Genomic DNA, 23,963 nt, shown 5'->3' with positions numbered 1-23,963 from the left:
AATTTGGCATCATGTTTGGTACAACATCGTGGGTCGAAGGGTCCATTCCTGTGCTGTACTTTGCTATGGTCTTTGGGTAATTTGCATAATTATTTTATTGGTTAATGCAGCAGAGAGACAAAGCCAGAGATTGTAATTAGATTCTTATAAAACTTATTGTGGGTCATTCAAATTTACTGTAATGTAGAATCATTGACTCATACAGTACATTGAGTCATTGAGTCAGCAATGACAAAAATTACTCTAATTCCACACTATTTCCACCTTCCAGCATTCCGCCTATAGCTGTGAATGTTACATTTATTTCAAGTGCTCATCAATATGCTTTTTAAGTGCTGTGAGGGTTTCCTGTGTCAAACTACCCCCTCAGGCAGTGCATCCCAAATTCCTACCACCCTCCAAAATGACGAGATTTTCCTCAAATCACCTCTAAACTATCTTATCTTCAACTTGATCCTCATGAAGGTAAAGTGCTCTTATTTGTACTATTATTCATATCGAAACCTAAAATGACTTTTAGTTTGAAGTGTATTCTCATTTTTTCATATGAAAAACTTTGGGTTTATTAAATGGGGCGTTTAGAGTTTTATATGGAGTAGAATCCGTAAGCATTATAATCTCTAATACATATGTTAGGCTTAAACCACATCCTGAAGTTTGAACTCATGATGCGTCTTACTTGTGGTTTGTCCCTCACCTTCACTGTACTCTTTCATACACTTTAGCTTTCAACATCTGATACCTGCCCAACTATTTAGTTTAAAGCCATCTCAATTTCCCTTGTTATGTAGTTTGCAAGAACAGTGACCCCAGCATTGTTCAGGTGTAGACAATAAAATGATTCAACTCCCCACTTTCCCAGTACTGTTACCAGTGACCCATGAACCAGAACATCACTTCTCACACTTTAATCATGTATTCATCTCTCTTTAAATTTATGTATCTTATCCCAATTTGCACTCAGTTTAGGTAATAATGCAGAGATTATAACATGCTTTTTAATTTAGTGCCTATGCAGAACCTCTTTCCTAGTTCTGTGTTTGTTGTTTGATCCTCTATGGACAATGATTACTGGACCCTCCCTCTCCCATTGCAATTTCCTTTCCCATCCTGAGCAGTTGTCCCAAACCATGACATTGGGAGGCAACACAACTATGTGGATTCTCAGTCTTTGCTGCAGAGAGCAAATGTTAATCCTTCTCATTATACGACCAGCAATTTTGATTTCTTTCTTTGTCTCCCCCCCCGCCTCCACCCCACCATCACTTGAATGGCTTCTTGTTACCATGGTCAGTTTGCTTATCTAGCTTGCAGCCTTCACTCTCAGTCAAACAGGCTGTGAGAACCTCATACCTATTAGGCATTTGCAAAAACTGACACTCCGCATTTCAGCTGTCTAGGTGTCTTTACTTGCCAGGTCACATTGGTCTGTAGTCAGGGATGGAATAAACAGACTTCACTGTTTTAAGTACTGTGACTGGCTCCTGGTGTGAGAATCCAGGTAACCTTCCCGTCCATAATGTGTTGCAGACTGTATTCAACCGTCAGTTCAGAAACTTTGACCTGAAACTACTTGAACTTTAAACTTCTAATAAGGAGATTTTGCAGATCAGTACTATGCATCAAAGAAATATTAAACCGACACTCTGCCTGGCAATTCATTAATGTGACTATTGAACATTACTGCCAGATTTTGAAGGAATTTGATTCAAATCTTGGCTAGCTTTTGTCCTACAGCAAATGCTATTTAAACAACAGATTAATTGGCCATTGACCTGATTGCTGTTTGGAGGATATTCTTGGCACCGAACCCCTCTCCTAAGAATAACTCTGTTTCTCCACCACAAGTCACTGTATGTAAAAGCAGTGTGTTTTGAAATATTTCAATCTGTTGTAGGAAGAATGTTGTGAAACTTGAAAGGGTTCAGAAAAGATTTACAAGGATGTTGCAAGGATTGGAGGGTTTGAGCTATAGAGAGAGGTTGAAAGGACCTAAGGGATACCTTTTTCATGCAGAGGGTGATGCATGTGTGTAATAAGTTGCCAGCTGCTTTAATTACAACATTTAAAAGACCTCTGCTTGCGGCCATTTGTCATAATAATGGACCACCAAACCTGAATAAGTCTACTTAGAGAGGACATGGGTAAGAGACATGGTCGCTGCAAGATTGGGTCCAAGATGTATAAAGTTTGAGTAGGTGCAACCATCCTGAACAAGTACATTGGCCGTCCGAAAGCTATGATGCAGGAGGAAAATGTGCCCAGCTCCTCAGAACAGTTGGAAAGGATGTAGGATGTTCTGGGCACAAGAGACAAGTTACTGTGCCTTATGTACAGCCCGTGTTCGAGGTGGAGTCTGAGGAAACTGACCTGGTGCTAAAACACCCCAGGCGGTGCTACAAGAAAAAGAACTGCTGATGTCCTTGGACTCGAGGGGGAGGGATGGAGTGAGTTATTTCGGTTAGGGATTAGGTGGGACAGAGATGGTGTAAGGGGTATGGGGGTGGGAGTGGAATTGCATCTTGATTAAGATGAGCATCACAGCAGAAGTCAGAGATGAAATAACTGAAGGATCATCCAGTGGGTGGAGCTAAGAAATAAGGGGATGGTGATGTTATTGGGGTTGTACTATAGGCCTCCAAATAGTCAATGGGAATTAGAAGAACAACTGCAGGGAGTTTGGTGAGACTTGCAGGAGCAATATTAGAAGATTTTAATTTTCCTAACATAGACTAGGACTGCTGGAGTGTTAAGTTGGGCTTAGTTGGGGTGGAATTTGTTAAATGTGTTCAGAAAGTTTCATCAAGCAGTATATTCAGGGTTCTATTCAGGAAGGGGCAAAACTTGACCTACTCTTGGGAAATAGGGCAGGACAGGTGATGGAGGTAACAGTGGGGGGGGGGGGAGCACTTTGGGAGCCAGTGACCATAGTTCTATTCATTTTAAGATAGTTAAGAAGAGAGACAAAACTGTTCCAGAGGTTCAAGTTCTAAATTGGGGCAAGGCGAACTTTGTTGAAATTAGACAGGAGCATACAGGGTTGATTAGAGTACTTTGTTTGCATGCAAAGGGACCTCTTGCAAGTGGGAGGCCTTTAAAAGTGCAATAGCTAGAGCTCGGGGTCTGTAAGTTCTTGTGAGGGTGAAGGGCAAGGTTGGCAAGAAAAGGGCACCCTGGATCTCCAGAGATATTGAGGCTTTAACCAGGAAAAAGGAGGAGGTGTGGCTCAGGTAAAGGCAGCTGGGATCAAGGGAATCCCTGGAAGTATGCTGCAAATCCAGGAGTTTACTGAAGAAAAAAATCAGGAGGATGAAAAGGGGGCTCGAGATAGCCTTGGCTGAGAAGACTAGGGTGAATCCAAAGAGGTACTTTAAGTATATTAAAGGAAAAAGAAAAAAACTAGAGAGATAATAGGGCGCCTCAAGGATCAAAGTTTACATGTATGTGTACAACCGCAGGGGATGGACGAGGTTCTCAAAGAACATCTCTCCTCAGTGTTTACTGTGGAGAAAGACATGATAACTTGGGGAAGTTAGTTGTGATTTCTTGGGGACAGTTCATATCACAATATAGGAGGTGTTGCATGTATTAGAAGGTATGAAGGTGAATAAATCTCCTGGTCCTGACCAGATATATCTAAGTACACTGCAAGAGGCTAGAGAAGAAATTGTGGGGTGCTGAAAATATGTTGCTGGAAAAGTGCAGCAGGTCAGGCAGCATCCAAGGAATAGGAAATTTGACGTTTCAGGCATAAGCCCTTCATCTCCAGCATCTGCAGACCTCACTTTCTCCTCGAAGAAATTGTGGGGGCCTGGCTGATATTTTTGCACCATTGTTAGCCACTGATGAGGTTTTAGAAGACTGGCGGGTAGCGACTGTTGTGCCATTATTCAAGAAGGTTTACACAGGAAAGCCTGGGAATTCGACACCACTAAGCTTAATATCTGTGGTAAATAAGAGACTTGAGAAAATTCAAAGGGATAAGATGTTCATGCATTTGGAAAGATGGGGTTTGTTTAAGAGTAGTCAGCATGGCTTTGTGCGTGGGAGATCATGCCTCACAAATTTGTTTGAATTCTTTTATGAAGTGACCAGGATTTCATTAAGGCCTTTGATAAGGTTCCACATGGTAGGCTGCTCTGGGAGGTTAGATTGTGTGGAATCCAGGGCACACTGGCAAGTTAGATACAAAATTGGTAGGAAGCAGAGGGTAATAGTAGAAGGATATTTGTCGGCCTGCAGGACTATGACTAGTGGAGTGTCTCAGGGATTGATGCTGGGCCCATTACTATTTGTTATCTATATCAATGATTGGTATGAGAATGTACAAGTTGAGAGTATGGCGCTGGAAAAGCCCAGAAGGTCAGGCAGCATCCAGGAAGCAGGAGAATCGATGTTTTGGGCATAAGTTCTTCTTCAGGAATAGCAGGAGATTTGATGTTTTGGACACTTCATCTTATTTCCCTGTGATGAAGTTTATGCTGCACACTTAACAATAGCTTTGCCATCATAGCTGGGCTACACCAGGTGCAGAGTACTTTGAACCTGCCCAATGACTATGTTGACAGTGGCATCTCATAGCTGAGAGTATGATGCTGGAAAAGCACAGCAGGTCAGGCAGCATCTGAAAAGCAGGAGAATCAACATTTCCGGCATAAGCCCTTCATCAGCCCTCCCCAGATGCTGCCTGACCTGCTGTGCTTTTCCAGCAGCACACACTCGACTTGTACATTCTCATCCAAATCCAAATATAAGTGGAGTCACAGGTAGACAGGGCAGTGAAGAAGGCTTTTGGCACACTGGCCTTCATTAGTTAGGGAGTTGAGAATAGCAGTTGGGAAGTTATGTTGCAGTTGTACAGGATGTTGGTGAGGCTTTGAGTATTGTGTCCAGTTTTGCTCACTTTGTTATCGGATGGATGTTATTAAACTGGAAAGAGTGCAGAAGAAATTTACAAGGATGTTGACTGGACTCAATGGTCTGAGCTATAGGGAAAGGTTGGACAAGCTAGGACTTTTTTTCCTTTTAGAGTAAAGAAGACTGAGGGGGAATCTTATAGAAATATGTAAGATCATGAGAGGCATGGATAGGGTCATTGCATTCAATCTTTTTCCCAGGATTGGGCATTGAGGATTATAGGTTAGAGGAGAAATAATAAAAGGGAACGTTTTTACACACAGTGTGGTACACATATGGAAGGAGCTGGCAGCGGAAGTCATTGAGGTGGGCACATTGACAACATTTAAAAGGCATTTGGACAAGTACATGAATAGGAAAGTATTAGAAGGATGTGGGCCAAATGCAGAGAAATGGGGTTAGTGTGGATGGACATTCTGGTCACCATGGACCAGTTTGGGTCATAGAGACTGTGTCCTTGATGTTGGACTCTAGGACTCTAATACTATGTTGTTAAATAGGCGTAGATGTAATGGCTGAATTCATTAGTGACTATTTATAAATTGAAAATTTTTTGATCCGAAGGGTCAGCCTCCCATTTCGAAAGAAATTTATTTAGATGTTTTAAATTGCTAATGTAAACCATTTTAGCAAATTATATATGTCATTAAGATTTTGAAAACTGAAACTGGACTAAGCCAGTTTTGACTAATGTAAAAGCAAGATACTATGAATATAGACAATTTAAAACGAGTGTAGAACAGGTCACAGAACCAAAATCATTGACTCTGTTTTTCTCGATGTTGCTGCCTGAGCAGCTGAGTGGTTTCCAGCATTCTATATTGTTGCTTTATGGCCAGTGCTTGAATTATGTATATTGAGTTCTTTTTACATAGAAATTTGAGATTGTTACAGTCTCTTATACTTTCTCAGCACTGTGAAGCCAATCAAAAAATGTGTGAATATATCCAATACTATGGAATACATAAGCACACTAATGGTTCCAACAGATTGAGGTTGATGAAATCATGTGGGATTATTAACCACACTGTCTTTGCTTACTGTTATAAGTGTTTTTCCTTCCATAAAAATATCTGTTTATGGTTGAAGTATTCTGACATGATAATTATGGGTAAATCCAGTAGTTGTGTGAACACTTCATGTGCAATGGCTACACATGAAGCGGGAATGGCTGTCCTGGCTACTTTACTAATTTCCATTGGATGTAAGCTTGAGCTCATTGAAATCTCTATTGCATCTATCCAAATGCATGGCAAGTCCCATTTGCCTAATGCTCACTTGTCCTACATGGACTCTGGATTCATCAATGCATTAGAATCATAGAGGCCTGCAGCATAGATAAAGACCCGTTGGCCCATTGTGTCCACATTGATCAACACATCCCAATTTCAGGCACTTGGCCCATAGCCTCGTATGTCTTTCATTGCATAATGGCGTGGTATAGCAACAGCTTTGCTCAGGACCATAAGAAACCACAGAAAGTTGTGCACACAGCCCAGACCATTCACGCAAGCCAACCTCCCATCCGTGGACTTTGTTTTCACCTCACTGCTGCGGAAAGGCTGCCAACATCATCAAAGACTCCTCCCACCCTGGTGTTGCTGTCTTCCAACCTCTTCCATCAGGCAGAAAGTACAAATGTTTGAGCACATGCTCGCCAACAGAATCAAGAACAGCTTCCTCCCCGCTTGATTTGCTTGATTTTGCTTTGCGCAAATCCTGTGCAGCCATAAGTTCGCATGCCTCACTCTGTCTAAGCATTCCATGAACTGTGTCCATGTTTGCTCTGATCTGCCTGTACTGCTTGCAAAAGAAAACTTTTTACTGTACTTAGATATATTTGACTACAATAAATCAAATCAAAGTGCACATCTCCGTATTTCTTAACTGCTATGAAGGTTTCTGCCTCTGCCACCTCACAGGAGTGAGGCCAGATTCCCATTACCCTCTATGTGAAAAGGTTTTTCCTCACATCTCCTCTAAACCTTTACCTTAAATCTATGGCCTCGTTCATTAATCAAGAGAAAATTTCTTCCTGTCTACCCTATCTATGCCCCTCCTAATTTTACACATCTCAATCATGTTCTCTCTTAATCTCTTCTGTTAAGGAAAACGACCCCAGTCTTTACTTGATTTTAAAATTCTTATGCCTTTTTTCAAATCATTCCATGGCCTCATCCATTCTTACCTCTGTTAATTCTTCCAGTAGCTACAGTCCTTTGAGATCTCATGATTGCTTGCACATCTGATTTAGATGTTCCACTTTTGAAGGCATGCTTCAGCTATCTTGGCCATAGGCTCTGAAACCCCTTCCCTAAACGTGTCCACCTCAATCATTTTGAAATGTTCGATGTTTTCAATTAAACTTTTGACCGTTTACCTTAGTATCACCTGACATGAGTTAAATTTTGTTTGAAGTAGCACCTATGAAATGCTTTTTCTACTGTAAGTGCAGCTGTTAGAATCCACATTAAGATGTTGAAACCCATCTCCACCTCTCAGTCCCTATGGGTCTGGCTCTACAAAGGGCAGATCCATATTCCACATTTACCTCAATCTGAAAACACAATGCAGTAATCTTCATTTAGTATCATTTATGTTTGTTTCCTCTTAAAACACAGGCCGTATACTGGATCTCAAGACTGGGACAGTTAAAAAAGAAGGGCAACAGTCTTCAATGAGAATGTGCATGGGATCCAGACGCTCTTTTATTTGTAGAATGAGGTAAGGACACAGGCTAAGAACGTGAACTGAGTTTTTCCTCTTAGCTTTTTACATAATTAAACAATAAACCTTGTAGTTATTGTGCATAGATTCTAATTGAAATTATTCTTTTCAAATGAAATATTAGTGTTTATTTCTGTTTATATGTATGTATAATTGCAAACTGTTGTGCATTTGCTTTGTTAAATAGCTTTGATCTATGAACGTTTCTATGAAAAAGCTGATGCAAATAACATTCATACAAACAGGGATTCAAGTTGGGTCAAACTAACCTCTGGTTCTCACACTTAATCAGATTTTTTTATTCCTTGATTTTTAAAATTGGTTTGGAGTGCTACATTTTCAGGTGAATTTTTGTAGTAGCTTTTGATTAGGTGTAACGGATTCTGGCTATCTAGTGGCTTTCAATTCAAGGAACATAGCACTTAGGAGCAAGAATAAGCCCTTTGAGCCTGATCTGTCATCAATTAGATTAAGGCTGATCCGAATGCAGTCTCCATTCCATTTAGCTGTCTGCCCTTCATGACCTTTGACTCCCTTCCCTCATCCAACCTCCACTGCTTTCTAGGCAGGTGAATACAATGGAAGAAAGTGAGGATTGCAGATGCTGGAGATCAGAGTCGAGTATGTGGTGCTGGAAAAGCACAGCAGGTTAGGCAACATCCGAGGAGCAGGAGAATCGAAGTTTCGGGCCAACAACCCACTTCTGGAAAATGTTTCTCCTCACTTGGTCTTAAGACCAAGGCTGCTTATTTTTAAACTGTGTCCCCTAATTCTAATCTCCTCAACAAAATGAAACATCCAACCCAGTATCCACTGGGCAGTCCCTTTAAGCTATTGTATGTTTCAGCAACATCATCCCTGTTTCTTCTAAACTCCTAACAACCTGTCCAGCCTTGCACCAGAAAATAGCTCTTCATTCCAGTAATGGGCTGTTAGGAATAGGAAATAAGGAGCTCACATCCCATAAGTGACATAAAAGGAAAGTGGTGTACAATTTAAATTAAGAAGGATTTCAGAACTTGTTAGTACAAAATGACTTGTGTGTTCTGGCACATGAATCATATGTTAGTAAAGTTAAAAAGTTAACCTTCTCTCAAGTGCTTCTAATGCATTATATACGTTTTCAGATCAGTCCAAAACTGTACAGATTACTCCAGATGTAATCTCATGAAAGCCATCTTCAATTGCAGTAAATATCTCTACTTTAATATTCCATGCTCCTTGTTAAACACTTGTTATATTTATGTACAAGAGAGCTTAATTCAAGAGGTGAAAGTGAGTACTGTGGACATCAAGATTGCATTTGACTGAATGAGATATTAAGGGGCCCTGTCAAAACTGGTGCCAGTAGGAATCGGGACATAATCTCCGCTGGCTGGAGTCATATGTAGCATGTAGAAAGATGGTTGAGATTGTTGGAGGTCATCATCTCAGCTCCAGGGAATTTCTGTAGGATAATCAGGATGGTGTCCTCGGGCCACACATCCTGAGATACTTCATCAATGACCTTCCTTCTATCATGAGATCAGAAGTGGGGATATTTGCCGATGATTATACAATGTTCAGCACCATTTGCAACTCCTTAGATACATAACAGGCTAGGGCTGGCAAGTGGCAAGCAACATTCACATTACACAAAGAACAGGCAGTGGTCGTCTCTTATTAGAGACAATCCAACCACCATCCTTGACAATCAGTGGCATTATCATCACCGAATCCCTCACTATCAATCTTACACTTGGTGCCTTGATGTCAAGGGCAGTGATTTTTATCTAGCCTGTGGAATTCAGCTTTTTTGACATGTTTGGAGCAAGGCCGCAATTAATTCAGGATCCCAGTGACCCTGGTGAAACCCAAACTAAGCATGTAAGCAACTTATGTTTTTGTAACTGCTAGTTGGTACCACCATCAACAATTTACGATTGACCAAAAACTAAACTGGAATAACCATATAAACATAGTGGCTACAAGAGCAGGTCAGAGGCTAGGAATCTTTCGGAGACTAATTCATCACCTGACTGCCCAAATTCTGTCCACCATCTATAAGGCACAAGTCAGAAGTCTGATGGAATACTCCCCACTTGCCTGGATAGGTGCTACTCCAACAACACTTAGGAAGCTTGACAATATCCAGACCAAAGCAGCAGGTTAATTGGCAAAACATTTACAAACTTCCACTGTCTCCACTACCGATGCTCAGTAGCAGTACTGTGTAGTTCAGACTTTTACCAGAGCTCTTTAAACAGGACCTTCCACGCCCAGGAATTTCTAGAAGGACAAGGGCAGTAGATACGTGGGAACACCAATATCTCCAAGTTCCCCTCCCAGCCATTCACTGTCCTATCTTGGAAATACATCATCGTTCTTTCACTATGACTGGGTCAAAATCCTGGAATTTCCTTCCCAAAATGACACTGTGGTGCTTCCCAAAATGGCACTGTGGTGCTACACAGTGCTGCAACAGTTCAAGAAGATAGCTCACCACCACTTTTTCAAGAACAGCTGGAGACAGACAATAATTGCTGGTCCAGCCAGCAAAGCTGAAAGCCCAAGAGTTAATTGAACAAAACATTGTTGTCTTAAATACTTACTACTCCTGCTTACAAACTCTGATTCACATAACAGAACATTCAATTTCTCTGCACTACTATTTTCTGTAATCTCTATTTAAATAGTTTGTTTTTATATTTCTGTTTATTCTGTCATATGGTTTAACAAGCTAGACTAGCATTACCTATTACCTCGGTTGAAGTGGAGGAAAGCTATGTTCTCGAATTGATATCGTCATTCTGATAAAGAGGCATCTGCAGTGATGGTGATACGTGGCCATCAGCAAGTGATTTCCTTGCTTCTGTTTGACCAGATCTGATGAGGTTTGGAAACAATGCTCAGGGCTTCTAGTATACCTCACTCCTGACAATATCACTCTGCAGCCATCTTTGATGAGTCTGTCATCCCAGTGGAACAGGAAATGGTCATGGATGATGTAGTGGTTTCTCAGATGTAGAGTGTAAGGTATGACCGTGGCATGCTATAGTTTGACTGATCTGTGGAACAGCTGTTCCAATTTTGGCACAAGCTCCCAGATGTTGGTAAGGATGACCAGAAGGATCAGTATCAACAAGCCTTAGTTTGTTATTGTCATATCCCATGTCTAGGATTGTTCTAGGTACTACAGTCCATTCAATTTCTTTCCTTTCCTTTGACTTTATAGCAGTTTGATAAGACTGAGTGACATTCTCAGCCATTTCAAAGGCAGTTAAAAATCAACCACATTGTTGTGGGTCAGGAATCACATACACACTACACCAAATAATGATACGATTTCGTTTTCTAAAGGATATTAGTAACCAAATAGGTTTTTACAGCAATTGATAGTGGCTCTATGATCCCCATTAGATTAGCTTTTATTTCCAGATTTTTAAAAATTTAATTCCAGTTTCACCACCTGACATGGTGGGATTTGTACCCATTTCCCAAGAACATTAGCCTGGAATTCTAAGTTACTTATCGTAGAATCTCTGTAAATTCTATCTATTCTAGTGTGAAAAGGGGCTGTGAAGCAGCAGTCCTAACCACTGTGCCGCTTGTACTATGATATTACCTTAATATCACCACTGTTTTTCTTGCCAAAGTGTGCAAGTTCACCTTATCCCTCATAATACTCGGCTTGTCAAATTTTTGTTTGCTTTCTTAACCTGTCTACATCTTTTTCTAAAATCTTTCAATCACACATGATACGTTTTAAAAGTATCTAATTTAACCGTATTTTTGTTAGTCATCTTCTGTAATCCATTGAAGTTAGTTGCACATACGTAAATTTATTAACTTAGTACAACTATGCTAACTGAGATACTTTGACCTAGTGTGCAAGGAGGCTTTGTTTGAGCAGTATACTTCTCCTCCCCAGTACTCACTGTACCTCTGCTTATTACGAAGTTCTACCTAATCACTTTCCATAAAGGCACTGACCAATCCTCCATGATCAAGCACACCCTTAATTTGTTTCTGATTTTATAATCCCAGCTGATGCTACTACTGGACAAGATCCTAGAATGAAACCTAGCTTGATCAATTAGATGTTTAACTTATTTTTAGTTAGTTATCATGATAGTCACTGAAACATTTACACAGTATTGCATACTGTTCTTTAATAACAAAACACAACTGTATTATGTAAAATAAAAGGATCAAAGCATGCAGCATTCTGAAGTTCCACACACATTGTTCAGCATTGACTTCCACTTCTGGAAATCACTGTCACCCATGGACCTCAGAGGCATGCTTAGTTGGAAAGAAAATTAGAGGGATTGCTGCAAGTGACTTAGACAATAGAAATCGGTTCAGAAAGATCTTAACTCTAAAAGCAAAACAAAATTGCACCCTGTTTCCCAATTCTATCTCTCATAAAATCTCAAGCCAAAGAGATTACACTCCCACCATCATGTTTTGATTTAACTGACTCCTTCTCTGCACTGCGGAGACAATTGTATGATTCCTTCTTGTGTCTGCTGGTATGAACCTTTGACAGTTCTAAAGCCTCAAACTTTTTCAATTCTAAAAACTTAAAAAATTTCTATACAAGTTCCCCCAGCTTAGAAATTTCACACATTTGAAATCATTTCATGCAGAGCTGACTGGTTGCCCTGAACTGAACTAATTCTTGTGTTCCCTCTGAGATAAAGACTTTTGCTCTTCTGCTCTGAATTCAAAACAACATCAATGGCTTTGTTCTGTTTACTCTGTCTGTCATAACTTCAACAGGATAATCATTTTACCCATTAACACCATAGAGATTCTCCCAAGCTCTTGATTTCATTCCTGGGCTTTTTTAGTGTTGATGTGTTGATCAGTGATCAAAACTGTCTTTCTGACCTTATAAAGAAACCCTCACAAACTGACCAAAGTCCCTCAGCCTAAATTTTAAAATTCAACTTTCAAAAATTATGATGAAATATGTTATATACCTTTCATCCTACTACTCCAGTATTCTCAAATCCCTGATCCATATTATTTTTGACTTGTATATTCTTGTGCCCTAGTCTCAAATTTGGAATCTCTCCACTACTCATGCACTCCTTATCTACTTCTTCAAGTAATGTATAAAACGCCATTTTTACTGGCTGGAATACTATTTTTACATTGATAGGTTCAGGGTCATAGGCTCAACTAGAGGGTGAGGCAAGCTGAGTTTTCCACAATCGTCTTTATAATTAGCCATCTTTGAATGTGGCACATCCTTCAGCGTTCCATGATTCCCTATCCCCTCCTTCAGTTATCCAGTAATCTGAAGTGTATATTACCTGATATCAGCGGCTTTACCAATTGGCATGATTGATGTAGATTCAACATTGTGTCTGTATTTATTTCGGACTAGGTCTTGCTAGCTATAATTAATCAAAGCTATAGATTACTTTATTCCCTTGGAATTGCCTTTTCGAAGTATTTCAAATGTAGGGAATTGTATCAAAACAAACCTATCTATTTGGTAAAGAAGCATTAACTTTCTTTGATCTTGTGTTGATGGCCAGGAATCACCTTGAGTCAAAGCATCAATGTTGATTAGGAGTTTGAGGAATCCAAGAAAATGGAAGAGTTGCCTGGATTTGCTATATTCTCAGAAGCTGATAAGATTTTATTCTAGGGAATAAACATCCATACCAGTTTGATACTTTTATAGAACATAGAACATAGAAAAGTACAGCACAGAACAGGCCCTTTGGGCCACAATGTTGTGCTGAGGATTATTCCTAATCTAAAATAAAATAACCTAACCTACGCACCCCCTAACTCACTGCTGTCCATGTACATGCCCAGCAGTCGCTTAAATGTCCTTAATGACTCTGCTTCCACCACCACCACTGGCAACACATTCCATACATTCACAACTCTCTGCGTAAAGAACCTACCTCTGACGTCTCCTTTATATTTCCTTCTAATATCTTAAAACTATGACCCCTAGTGCCAATCAATCCTGCCCTGGAAAAAAGTCTCTGGCTGTTGACTCTATCCATGCCTCTCATTACCTTGTATACCTCAATTAGGTCACCTCTCTTCCTCTTTCTCTCCAGAGAGAAAAGTTCGAGTTTAGTCATCCTCTCCTCATAAGACGAGCCCTCCAGCCTGGTAAAACTTCTTTGCACCCTCTCCAAAATCCCTGAATCTTTCCTATAGTAGGGCGACCAGAACTGGACACACTATTCCAAGTGTGGTCTCACCAAGGACTTGTAGAGCTGTAGCAAAACTTCGCAGCTCTTAAACACGATCCCCCTTTAGTGAAAGCCAAAACACCATATGCTTTCTTAACAACTGAATCCACTTGGGTGGCAACTTTGAGGGATCTGTTCCTCCACACTGCCAAGAATCCTGTCTTTAATCCTATATTCAGCATTTAGGTTCAACCTTCTAAAATGCATCACTTTGCATTTATCCAGTTTGAACTCCATCTGCCATTTCTCAGCCCAGCTCTGCATCCTGTCTATGTCTGTGTCGCAGTGCAGCCTGCAATAGCGCTCAATATTATCAACAGCACCTCTAGCCTTTGTGTCATCTGCAAATTTACCAACCCACCCTATAACCTCCTCATCCAAGTCATTTATAAAAACTACAATGAGCAGAAGCCCAAGAACAGAGCCCCGCGGGACACCACTCACCACTGACCTCCAGGCAGAATACTTTCCATCTACAACCACTCTCTGCCTTCTGTCAGCCAGTCAATTTGTGAGGCATGACCCGCCCCTCACATGCTGACTGCCTTTAATCATGCTATGCTTTTCGAAATAGTCATAAATCCTATCCCTCAGAATTCCTTCCAAAACCTTGCTGACCACAGATGTAAAACTGACTGGTCTGTAATTGCCAGGGATTTCCGTATTCCCCTTCTTGAAAAGAGGAACAACATTCACCTCCCTCCAATCCTCCGGTACGACTCCTGGAGAGTGAGGAGGCAAAGATCTTCGCAAGCGGCTTAGCAACTTCCTTTCTCGCTTCCTGGAGCAGCCTGGGATAAATCTGGTCTGGTCCTGGAGACTTACCAACCTTAATGTTCTCCAAAATTTCCAGCACATCAACTTCATCAGTCTTGATCTGGTCAAGCATGTATCCCAGTTCCTCAAAGTTCTCATTCACAACAAGGTCCCTTTCCTTAGTGAAAACCAAAGCAAAAAAACTCATTTAGGGCTTCCCCTATCTGCTCAGACTCCCTGCACAAGCTCCTACGCTATCTCTGACCAGCCCTACCTTCTCCCTGGACATTCTTTTATTCCTCATGTATGAGTAAAATGCCTTTGGGTCTCCCTAATCCTTCCTGCCATGCCTTTTTCGTGCTCCATCCTGGCTCTCCTCAGTGCATTTCTGAGCTCCTTTCTAGTAAGCCTGTAATCCTCTAAAGCTGTGCTAGATCCTTGTTTCCTCCACCCTATGCAAGCTGCCTTCTTTATTTTGACAAGAAGCTCCTCTGTTCTCGTCATCCAAGACTCCTTAATCTTACCCCTTCTTGCCTATCTCAGAGGAAAAATTTGTGCATTACATGCAACACTGCTCCTTAAATAGTCTCCACATGTCTGTTGTGCCTTTTCTGTGGAACAATTGCTCCCAAACTGTACTTCCCAATTCCTGTCTGATAGCGTCATAATTTCCTTTTCCCCAATTAAATATCTTCCCTCAGTAACTGTTTCTTCCCCTCTCCAAAGCTATGGTAAATATGAGGCAGTTGTGGTCACTGTCACCAAAGTGTTCTCCCACTGCGAGATCTGACACCTGTCCTAGCTCATTGCCGAGCACCAAATCCAAAATGGCTCTTCCCTCATCGGCCTGTCAACCTTTGCTTTACTGATGGTTAGTATGACTAGATTTGATATAAAATAGAACTGTGATCTAGGACATAGAGCAGAGGAAGCTGTTTAACACACACTTGTGAGGCTATGGAGTTCGCAGCCAAAGCCAGTGATTTTGAAGCATGTAAAGGTCGGAGCATGGCAGGCATTCATTGCCTGTGTTACGTGAGACAGAGAAATGCTGTGTGTCTCAGCTGGATTAACATTGCATTGTTACATGTGATAATCTGCAATCCAGTATCAAAGAATGTGAACATAGGGCACAAAAGCATAGACTAAATGTGGATACTTTTTATGAAGGCATTGCTACACTGCATCGAAATATATTGCTCGCATTGAGTAAGGGATGCAGATTAATGAGGATACAAGTTGTAAGATCTATGTAAAATGGGGTTGTAAGAAATGTATGTAATCTAAGGTGGGTGTCCAACTCACCATGTTCCTCTACACTCCAAGCTCACCCCCATAATATGGAAAGTGAGTGGTCTCTGAATTAGATAGCCTCCACACCACATATAAATTTGTAATTAAAGACTAAACGAGTTTGTTAAAAGCTGTTTTGATGCTGATAATATGTTTCCCAAGTCACAGTATTGAAGGTGTGTGCAGTTGAGTGGGAGTAGGCAGGCTGTCTTATTTACAAAGTTGATGAAAAGGGTGAAAGGGAAGAAAGGGTGAGGTATGATTTTCAGGGATAAGCTGTGTACATCAGGGCTGCTTTCCTGAAGGCACTACCCTCTCCCTTTGCCGGCTGCAAACCTTCTCCCACACTGGTGATGGGACTAAATTTATTTCTGATATCTGGTCGGCATGGATAAATTGGACCTAAGGATCTGTTTCCATGCTGTATAATCTCTATAACTCTATGACCGCTCTCAACCACCTCCATAAGCTTTCCAAATCCACCGACCCAATGCTCCTGATTTACTTGAGGCAAGAAACCATGTTGTTATTTTGAAGGGTATGTCTCCAGTACTGGCAGCACCAATGCTGAATTTGTAGCACTGATGGAGCTGCTGGTCAATTTGATTGAACATGTCTATGTCACCTTCTGAACCCACGACGACTTTCATCTAGAAAGACAAAATCAGCAGATATATGGAACACTACTACCTGCAAATTCTCCTCCAATTCACTCCCCATCCTGAATTGGAAGTATATGTATAAATATATATTCCTTCACTGTCACTCAGTCAAAATCCTGGAATTCCCTCCCTAATGACATTGTGCATGAACCACAGCAGGTGTACTGCTACGGTTCAAGGAGGCAGCTTATCACACCTTCTCAAAGGCGATTAGGAATAGGCAATAAAATACTGGTCAGCCTCTGCCCCACCAGTGAATAAAAAGAAAAAGCTCTAGAGCATGAGATTTTCACCCCACTGAGTGCTAGAGTCCCACACAGCAGCACTTGAACATGGTGAGCTTCTTCCTGATTGAGAAGTTCACTTCCACCATTACTTCCAGGGTTCAAGCAGTCTGCTCCTTTGGAATTTCCAGTCCTAAATTAATGTTTAGGAACAAATTACATCGTTGTTTTTACCATTTTCTGTAGAGTCATAGAGATATACAGCATGGAAACAGACCCTTCGGTCCAAATTGTCCATGTCGATCAGATATCCTAAATTAATCCCATTTGACAGCATTTGGACCATATCCCTCTAAACCCTTCCAATTTATGTACCCATCCAGATGCCTATAAAATATTGTAATTGTACCAGCCTCTACCACTTCCTCTGGTAGCTTATTCCATACACACACCACCCTTTGTATGAAAATATTACCACTTGGGTCCTTTTTAAATCTTTACCCTCTCACCTTAAATATATGCCTTCTACTTTTGGACTCTGCTACCCTGGGGAAAAGACCTTGACTGTTCACCCTATCCATGCCCTGCATGATTTTATAAATCTCTATAAAGTCAGCCCTCAGCCTCCGACGCACCAGGGAAAACAACCCCAGCCTATTCAGCCTCTCCCAATAGCTCTTCAATCTCAGAAACATGCTTGTAAGTGTTTTCTGAGCCCTTTCAAATTTAACGACATCTTTTCTATAACAGGGAGACCAGAATTCATGAGTTGAAAAACGTGGTGCTGGAAAAACACAGCAGGCCAGGCAGCATCTGAGGAGCAGGAGAATCGACGTTTCGGGCATAAGCCCTTTTTCAGGAATTCCTGGCCTGCTGTGTTTTTCCAGCACCACATTTTTCAACTCTGGGACTCCAGCATCTGCAGTCCTCACTTTCTCTCAGATCAGAATTCATTAATCCTTCACTTGTCCGAGACAGGTTCCACCACAGAACACACCAGATGGCCTCCTCCTTTAAAAACCACAATTTCCCCTCCATGTGGTTGAAGATGCCCTCCAACGCATCTCATCCACCTCCTGGACCTCCGTCCTCAAACCCCACCCCTCCAACTGCAAGAAGGACAGAACCCCCCCAGTCCTCACCTTCCATTCTACCTCCGTATAAACCGCATCATCCATCATTTATAAAATCATGCCACCTCCAAATGGACCCCACCACCGGGGATATATGGACCCCACCACCAGAAATATATTTCCCTGCACCCCCCCTTTTCCACTTTCTGCAAAGACAGTTTCCTCCATGACTACGGTCCACCCTCCCCCCCCCCCCCCCCCCCCCTCCCCCAGCCACCCAAAAAAAACCCCACCCTTCCCTCCTTCCTGCCTCCGCAGGAATTGCAAAACCTGCACGCACACCTCCCCACTGCCCCCCCCCCCCCCCCCCACCCCCCACTTCCATCCAAGGCCCCAAAGGAGCCTTCAAAGATTCACCTGCACATCCACCAATGTCACTTATTGTATCTGTTGCTCCCAATGCGGTCTCCTCTACATTAGGGAACCTGGATGCCTTCTTGCAGAGCGCTTTAGACAACATCTCAGGGACACCCGCACCAATCAACCCCACCACTCCGTGGCCCAGCATTTCAACTCCCCCTCCCACTCTGCTGAGGACATGCAGGTCCTGGGCTTCCTCCACCACCATTCCCTCACTATCCGATGCCTGGAGGAAGAATGCCTCATCTTCCATCTCTGAACACTTCAACCCCAAGGCATCAATGTGGACTTCACCAGTTTCCTCGTTTCCCCTCCCCCCACCTTACACCAGTTCCAACCTGTCAGCTCAGCACCATCCTCATGACCTGTCCTACCTGCCAATCTTCCTTCCCACCTATCAGCTCCACCCTCCTCTCTGACCTATCACCTTCATCCCCACCTCCATCCCCTTATGTACTCTTGGCTACCTTTTCCCCAGCCCCTTCCCATTTAGCTCTCCACCACCTTTCTTCATGATGAAGGGCTTTTGCCTGCAATGTCAATTTTCCTGCTCCTCGGATGCTGCCTGACCTGCTGTGCTTTTCCAGCACCACTCTAATCTAGACTGTAATCTCCAGCATCTGCAGTCCTCACGTTTGCCTAGACCATCCTGTCTACTTGCGACTCTACTTTCAAGGAATAATGAACAAAAGTCTCTTTGTTCAGCAACACTCCCCAGTCCCTTACCATTAATTTTATAGGTCCAGTCTGGATTTGCACTACAACAATGTAGCTCTTCATATTTATCCACTTTCAAATATAGTAATTGGCTTGGTTGGATTTGTCCTGCATTTTATGTACAGTGTTGGGAGATGCTGGACTGGAACAGCTTACTGTAACATTTTTGAAAGGAAAACAAACTTTTATGGCATCTTTTGATTTGTAAGATATCTCAGCAAATGAAGCACTTCTTTAAAGCCTGGGCACTATTGTTCCTGGGCAACCAAGTACCCATGAGTACTAATCAATGCTGACAGTTGTGGGCAGCACTCAAGAAGCACTCCCTTCTCTTCGAGTATTTTCTTTCTCTGTCCTGCTTAAACAGACAGCTTAATGCCTTATCTAAAAAGTAACACACCCATTAGTGAATCATACCCACAATACTACTCTGGGATGTTGGTCCAGATTGTATTCTGAAGTCACGCAGTGAAGTTTCAATGCACAGCCGTCTGACTGATCTGAGAATGATCACGATAACACTGTGCCGAAACCTCAATGGCACAATAAAGCTGTAAATGTCAGATAAAAATGCATAATATTTGTTGCACTTGGTGCTTTTAAATTCCTCCAGGTGAGAAGTGTGGAAACAAAAACAAAGTTAACCGGGCAGATGAAACTGAATTTTGATAAATGCGAGGTGTTGCATTTTGGAAAAGCCGATCAGAGCAGGACTTATACACTTAATGCTAATGTCTCTGTGAATGTTGCTGAACAAAGAGACCTTGGAGTACAGGTTCGTAGTTCCTTAAAAGTAGAGTTGCAGATAGATAGGGTAGTGAAGAAGGTGTTTGGTATGCTTCCCTTTATTGGTCAGAGTATTGAGTGCAGGAGTTGGGAGGTCATGTCACGGCTGTACAGGACATTGTTAGGCCACTGTTGGGATATTGTGTGCATTTCTCGTCTCTTTCCTATCAGAAGGATATTGTGAAACTCGAAAGGGTTCAGAAATGATTTACAAGGATGTTGCCAGGGTTGGAGGATTTGAGCTCTAGGGAGAAATTGAATAGACTAGGGCTGTTTTCCTTGGAGCATCAGAGGCTGAGGGATGACCTTGTAGAGGTTTATAAAATCATGAGGGGCGTGAGCAAGGTTAAAAGACAAGGTTCTTTCCCTGAGGTGGGGGAGTACAGAACTACAGGGCATAGATTTAAGGTGAGAGGGGAAAGATATAAAAAGGACCTAAGAGAAAACCTTTTCATGCAGAGGGTGGTGTGTGTATGGAATGAGCTGCCAGAGGAAGTAGTGGAGGCTGATACAATCACATTTAAAAAGTATCTGGGGGGGATCCAAGATGGCGGCGACCCAGCAAGACTGAGTCCACAGTGCTCTACCCAAAACTTGGGCAAAGTGGGCTATCCACCCCCACCACACTCACTAAACCATTTATAATAGTTGTTAACCTTAAATAGTTACCTATTAGTACATTTAAATAGTCTAATACTAGCTGGAAAATGAGTAAAGGGAAGGGAACAGGCGGCTCTAAGAAAGCAGGGACCCCTTCCCCACCCTCTCCCTCTTCAGCTGCAACAAAGGTGTCTTCAGCTACTTCAGGAGATTTACCAATGAAGATGAGCTTTGAGGAGATGTTTGCCAGGTGGGAGGCGAAGATTGATGCTTTTATCGATGAGTCTCGGCAGAGCAGAGAAGCATTATCAGCCGAGCTGCAGAAGCAGGGCAGAGACATTCAGGAATTGGAGTGCCGAGTCAGAGAGGTGGAGTCGAAGGCCGCAGCCTCAGAGACTGCGATAAAATCGGCAGCTGACTTTTCTCGAGAATCGAGTCCAGAACCTAGAAAACCACATTGATGACCTCGAAAATCGATGTCGTAGAAAAAATATTCGGTTGTTGGGCCTGCCCGAGCAGGAAGAGGGAGGTCAGCTGACAGCATTCTTAGAGCATTGGCTGCCACAACTTTTAAATCTGCATAATGGATCAGGCCAGGTAAGGGTAGAATGGGCCTACCGGGTCACAGTACGTGGGCCCAGCTCAACCCAGCGCCCACGCCCGGTCCTGTTCCAGCTGCAGAGCTATCGGGAGAGGCAGATGCTCCTGGAAGCCTCAAGAAATCTGGGAAAAGATCCCCAAGCTATGACCCACAAAGGATCCAGGATCATGCTGTTCCAGGACTTCTCCCCAGCTTTGGTCCGAAAGAGGAAGGCATTCGATGAGGCGAAGAAGCGTTTAAGGGACTTAAATATTCAGTACTCCTTACGATATCCAGCGACGCTACGCCTTAGCCACGAAGGATCCATATATAACTTCGGATCACCGGAGAAGGCTAAGGAATTCTTGGACTCTCTTAAATAAACTGTAAGAGATTGTGGACGCTGGTCTGCCTTTCCCATTATTTTGGTTTACATCCCTTCATCTTTTCTTATCTTTCCCCCTATGTGTGTATGTGTGTGTATGTATATATATATATATATGGGGCGTTTGGTTAATGTTGATGGGGAGAGGTGGTTACCTTATTCTATTTTACTTCTGTTTTTAGGAGCGGGGTTGTTTTTCTTTCCCCTGTTATTTTGTGGTATTATATGGTATTAATATTCCCAAATATATTTAGATGTGGGTGTGGGTGGGGGTGGGGTGTTCACTGTTAACTCTAGCTTTATATTATATTTGAATTCTCCTCATTTTATTGAGGAACACCTGGATCAAGGGTGGGGCACTGGTTGGAAGAGGGTAAGATGGACTGTGGGAGAGGAAGTGACGCTCCCTGGGAACAAGGGAGAAAATCTCCAATTCGGAATGTTTTATATCTTTTATACTTAGAAAGAGTTTTTTGTTATATTGTTTTGAGTGTATCAGAGAGTCTTTACTTTTGTAAATCTTGTATGTTCCATGCTCGGGATGTCCTAGATAGGGTTTCCCCTCCCGAGGGGTCTCGGATCTGTCCAGATGATTATGGCTGAACAGTCGGTTAAGTGGTGCACCTGGAATGTCAGGGGGAGTAATTCGCCAGTTAAAAGGAAGAAAATATTATCAAATCTTAAGAAGGAGAGAGTTGATATAGCTCTCCTACAGGAGACACACCTGTCGGATAAAGAACACTTAAAATTACGACAGGGCGGATTTGATCAGGCCTTTTTTTCCTCTTTTAATTCAAAAAGCAGGGGAGTCATTATCCTTGTCCGGAAGAACTTCCCTTTGAAAATTCTAAATCAGATAAAAGACGAATCTGGACGATATATTTTGATTAAAGCCCTCATAAATGGAGAGGAATATGGGATCTTAAATGTGTACTGCCCCCCGGCACACCCCTTTAAATTCATAACGGAAGCTTTTTCAAAACTAATGGCCTTTGGTGCCCGTCATACAATTATAGGGGGAGACTTTAATTGTATTATGGATCCGGAAATAGACAGGATTCCCAAGAGTGCCGCTGGAGTATCTCCCAGATCTAGACAACTGGCGGACCTGAATAAAGAATTAGGATTGGTAGATGTATGGAGATGTCTCCATCCACAGGGTAGAGATTTTTCTTTCTACTCTAATCCACATAAATGTCACACAAGAATTGATATGTTTTTTGCCCCATCGATTTTTCTAAATTCTATAGCAACCTGTAAAATAGGTACTATAGCAATCTCTGACCATGCCGCTGTATACATGGAAACTAAGGTAAAGAACAATGGGACATCCGCTCGGCATTGGCGTATGGACCCCTTCCTGATAAAAGATAGCAAATTTTTAAAGTACTTCTCCCAAGAACTTAAAACTTTTTTAGAAATTAATACTGGTACGGCTAGCAATCCGTCAATGATGTGGGAGACCATCAAAGCTTATGCACGAGGTTTGATCATCTCCTATTCAGCGACCCAGAGGAAAATGAAGGGAGAGCAACAGCGTCTGCTCAAAGCTCGCCTAAAAGCAGCCGAAACAGCATACGCTGATAGACCTTCTATCACAAAATTGCAGAGGATTACAGCTCTTAGGACAGCTTTAAACACCGCGCTTACTCAAACGGCTAAAAGGGAAATATTATTTGCGAAACAAAGATTATATGAATATGGCGACAAACCGGGTAGATACTTAGCATTTCTTGCAAAGAAAAAGAAAGCCACTCAAACTATTCCGACCATCAAGGAAAGTACAGGTACCCTGACTCATGATCATAAAAAGATCAATGCGACCTTTAAAGAATTTTATTCTGAACTATATAGATTGCAGGATTGTGAAGATAGGATTAGGAGGATGCAGTCATTTTTTAAAAATTTGACCTTCCCGGGCCTGACTCCGGAACAGGTGTCGGCCCTAAATACCCCTTTAACAGTCCAAGAAATACTTGAGGCAATTAGGCAACTTCAGAGCGGAAAAGCACCGGGCCCGGATGGTTTTTAAGCTGAATTCTATAAAGAATTTACAGGAATATTGGTTGACCCACTTATGGATATGTATAATTTTGCGCATAGTCAGGTCTGTCTCCCGCCCACGCTGAAAGAAGCAAATATTTCTCTTATCCTCAAAAAAGGAAAAGACCCAGAAGATTGTGCATCTTGCAGACCAATATCCTTACTAAATGTAGACTTTAAAATTCTCTCAAAAATGTTAGCACTAAGACTAGAAAGGGTACTGCCATATATTATAAAGGAGGACCAGACGGGATTTATTAAGGGCCGCAGATCATCTAATAATATCAGAAGGGTCTTGAATATGATCCAAGCCTGTCATCAGGGAAAGATACCAGGAGTAGTAATTTCATTGGATGCGGAAAAGGCATTTGATAGGGTTGAATGGTCATATTTATTTTACACATTGGAAAGGTTTGGCGTTGGACAGGTGTTTACCAAATGGGTTTCAACATTGTATAATGACCCCAAAGCAGCTGTTATTACTAATGGGTTAAGATCGGATGGCTTCAGTGTGGGTAGGGGCTGCCGTCAAGGATGTCCTCTCTCACCATTGTTGTTTACACTGATAATC

The 23,963-nt window shown here is 42.0% G+C and overlaps 1 protein-coding gene across 7 annotated transcripts in view; it reads left to right on the top strand.

Moving 5' to 3' along the window:
- The window catches only part of arnt2 (aryl-hydrocarbon receptor nuclear translocator 2), a 464,688-nt gene that overhangs the window by 134,888 nt on the left and 305,837 nt on the right, over nt 1-23,963 (top strand). For all 7 annotated transcript variants that reach the window (XM_060853234.1, XM_060853235.1, XM_060853233.1 and 4 more), the window contains one exon: nt 7,539-7,641. In XM_060853234.1, the coding sequence (XP_060709217.1) occupies nt 7,539-7,641 (103 nt within the window). The remainder of the gene's footprint in view (nt 1-7,538; nt 7,642-23,963) is intronic.

Source organism: Hemiscyllium ocellatum, chromosome 39 (assembly GCF_020745735.1).
Source record: "Hemiscyllium ocellatum isolate sHemOce1 chromosome 39, sHemOce1.pat.X.cur, whole genome shotgun sequence".
In the NCBI taxonomy this organism is placed as follows: Eukaryota; Metazoa; Chordata; class Chondrichthyes; order Orectolobiformes; family Hemiscylliidae; genus Hemiscyllium; species Hemiscyllium ocellatum.
This window is presented reverse-complemented; position numbering and strand designations above follow the sequence as displayed.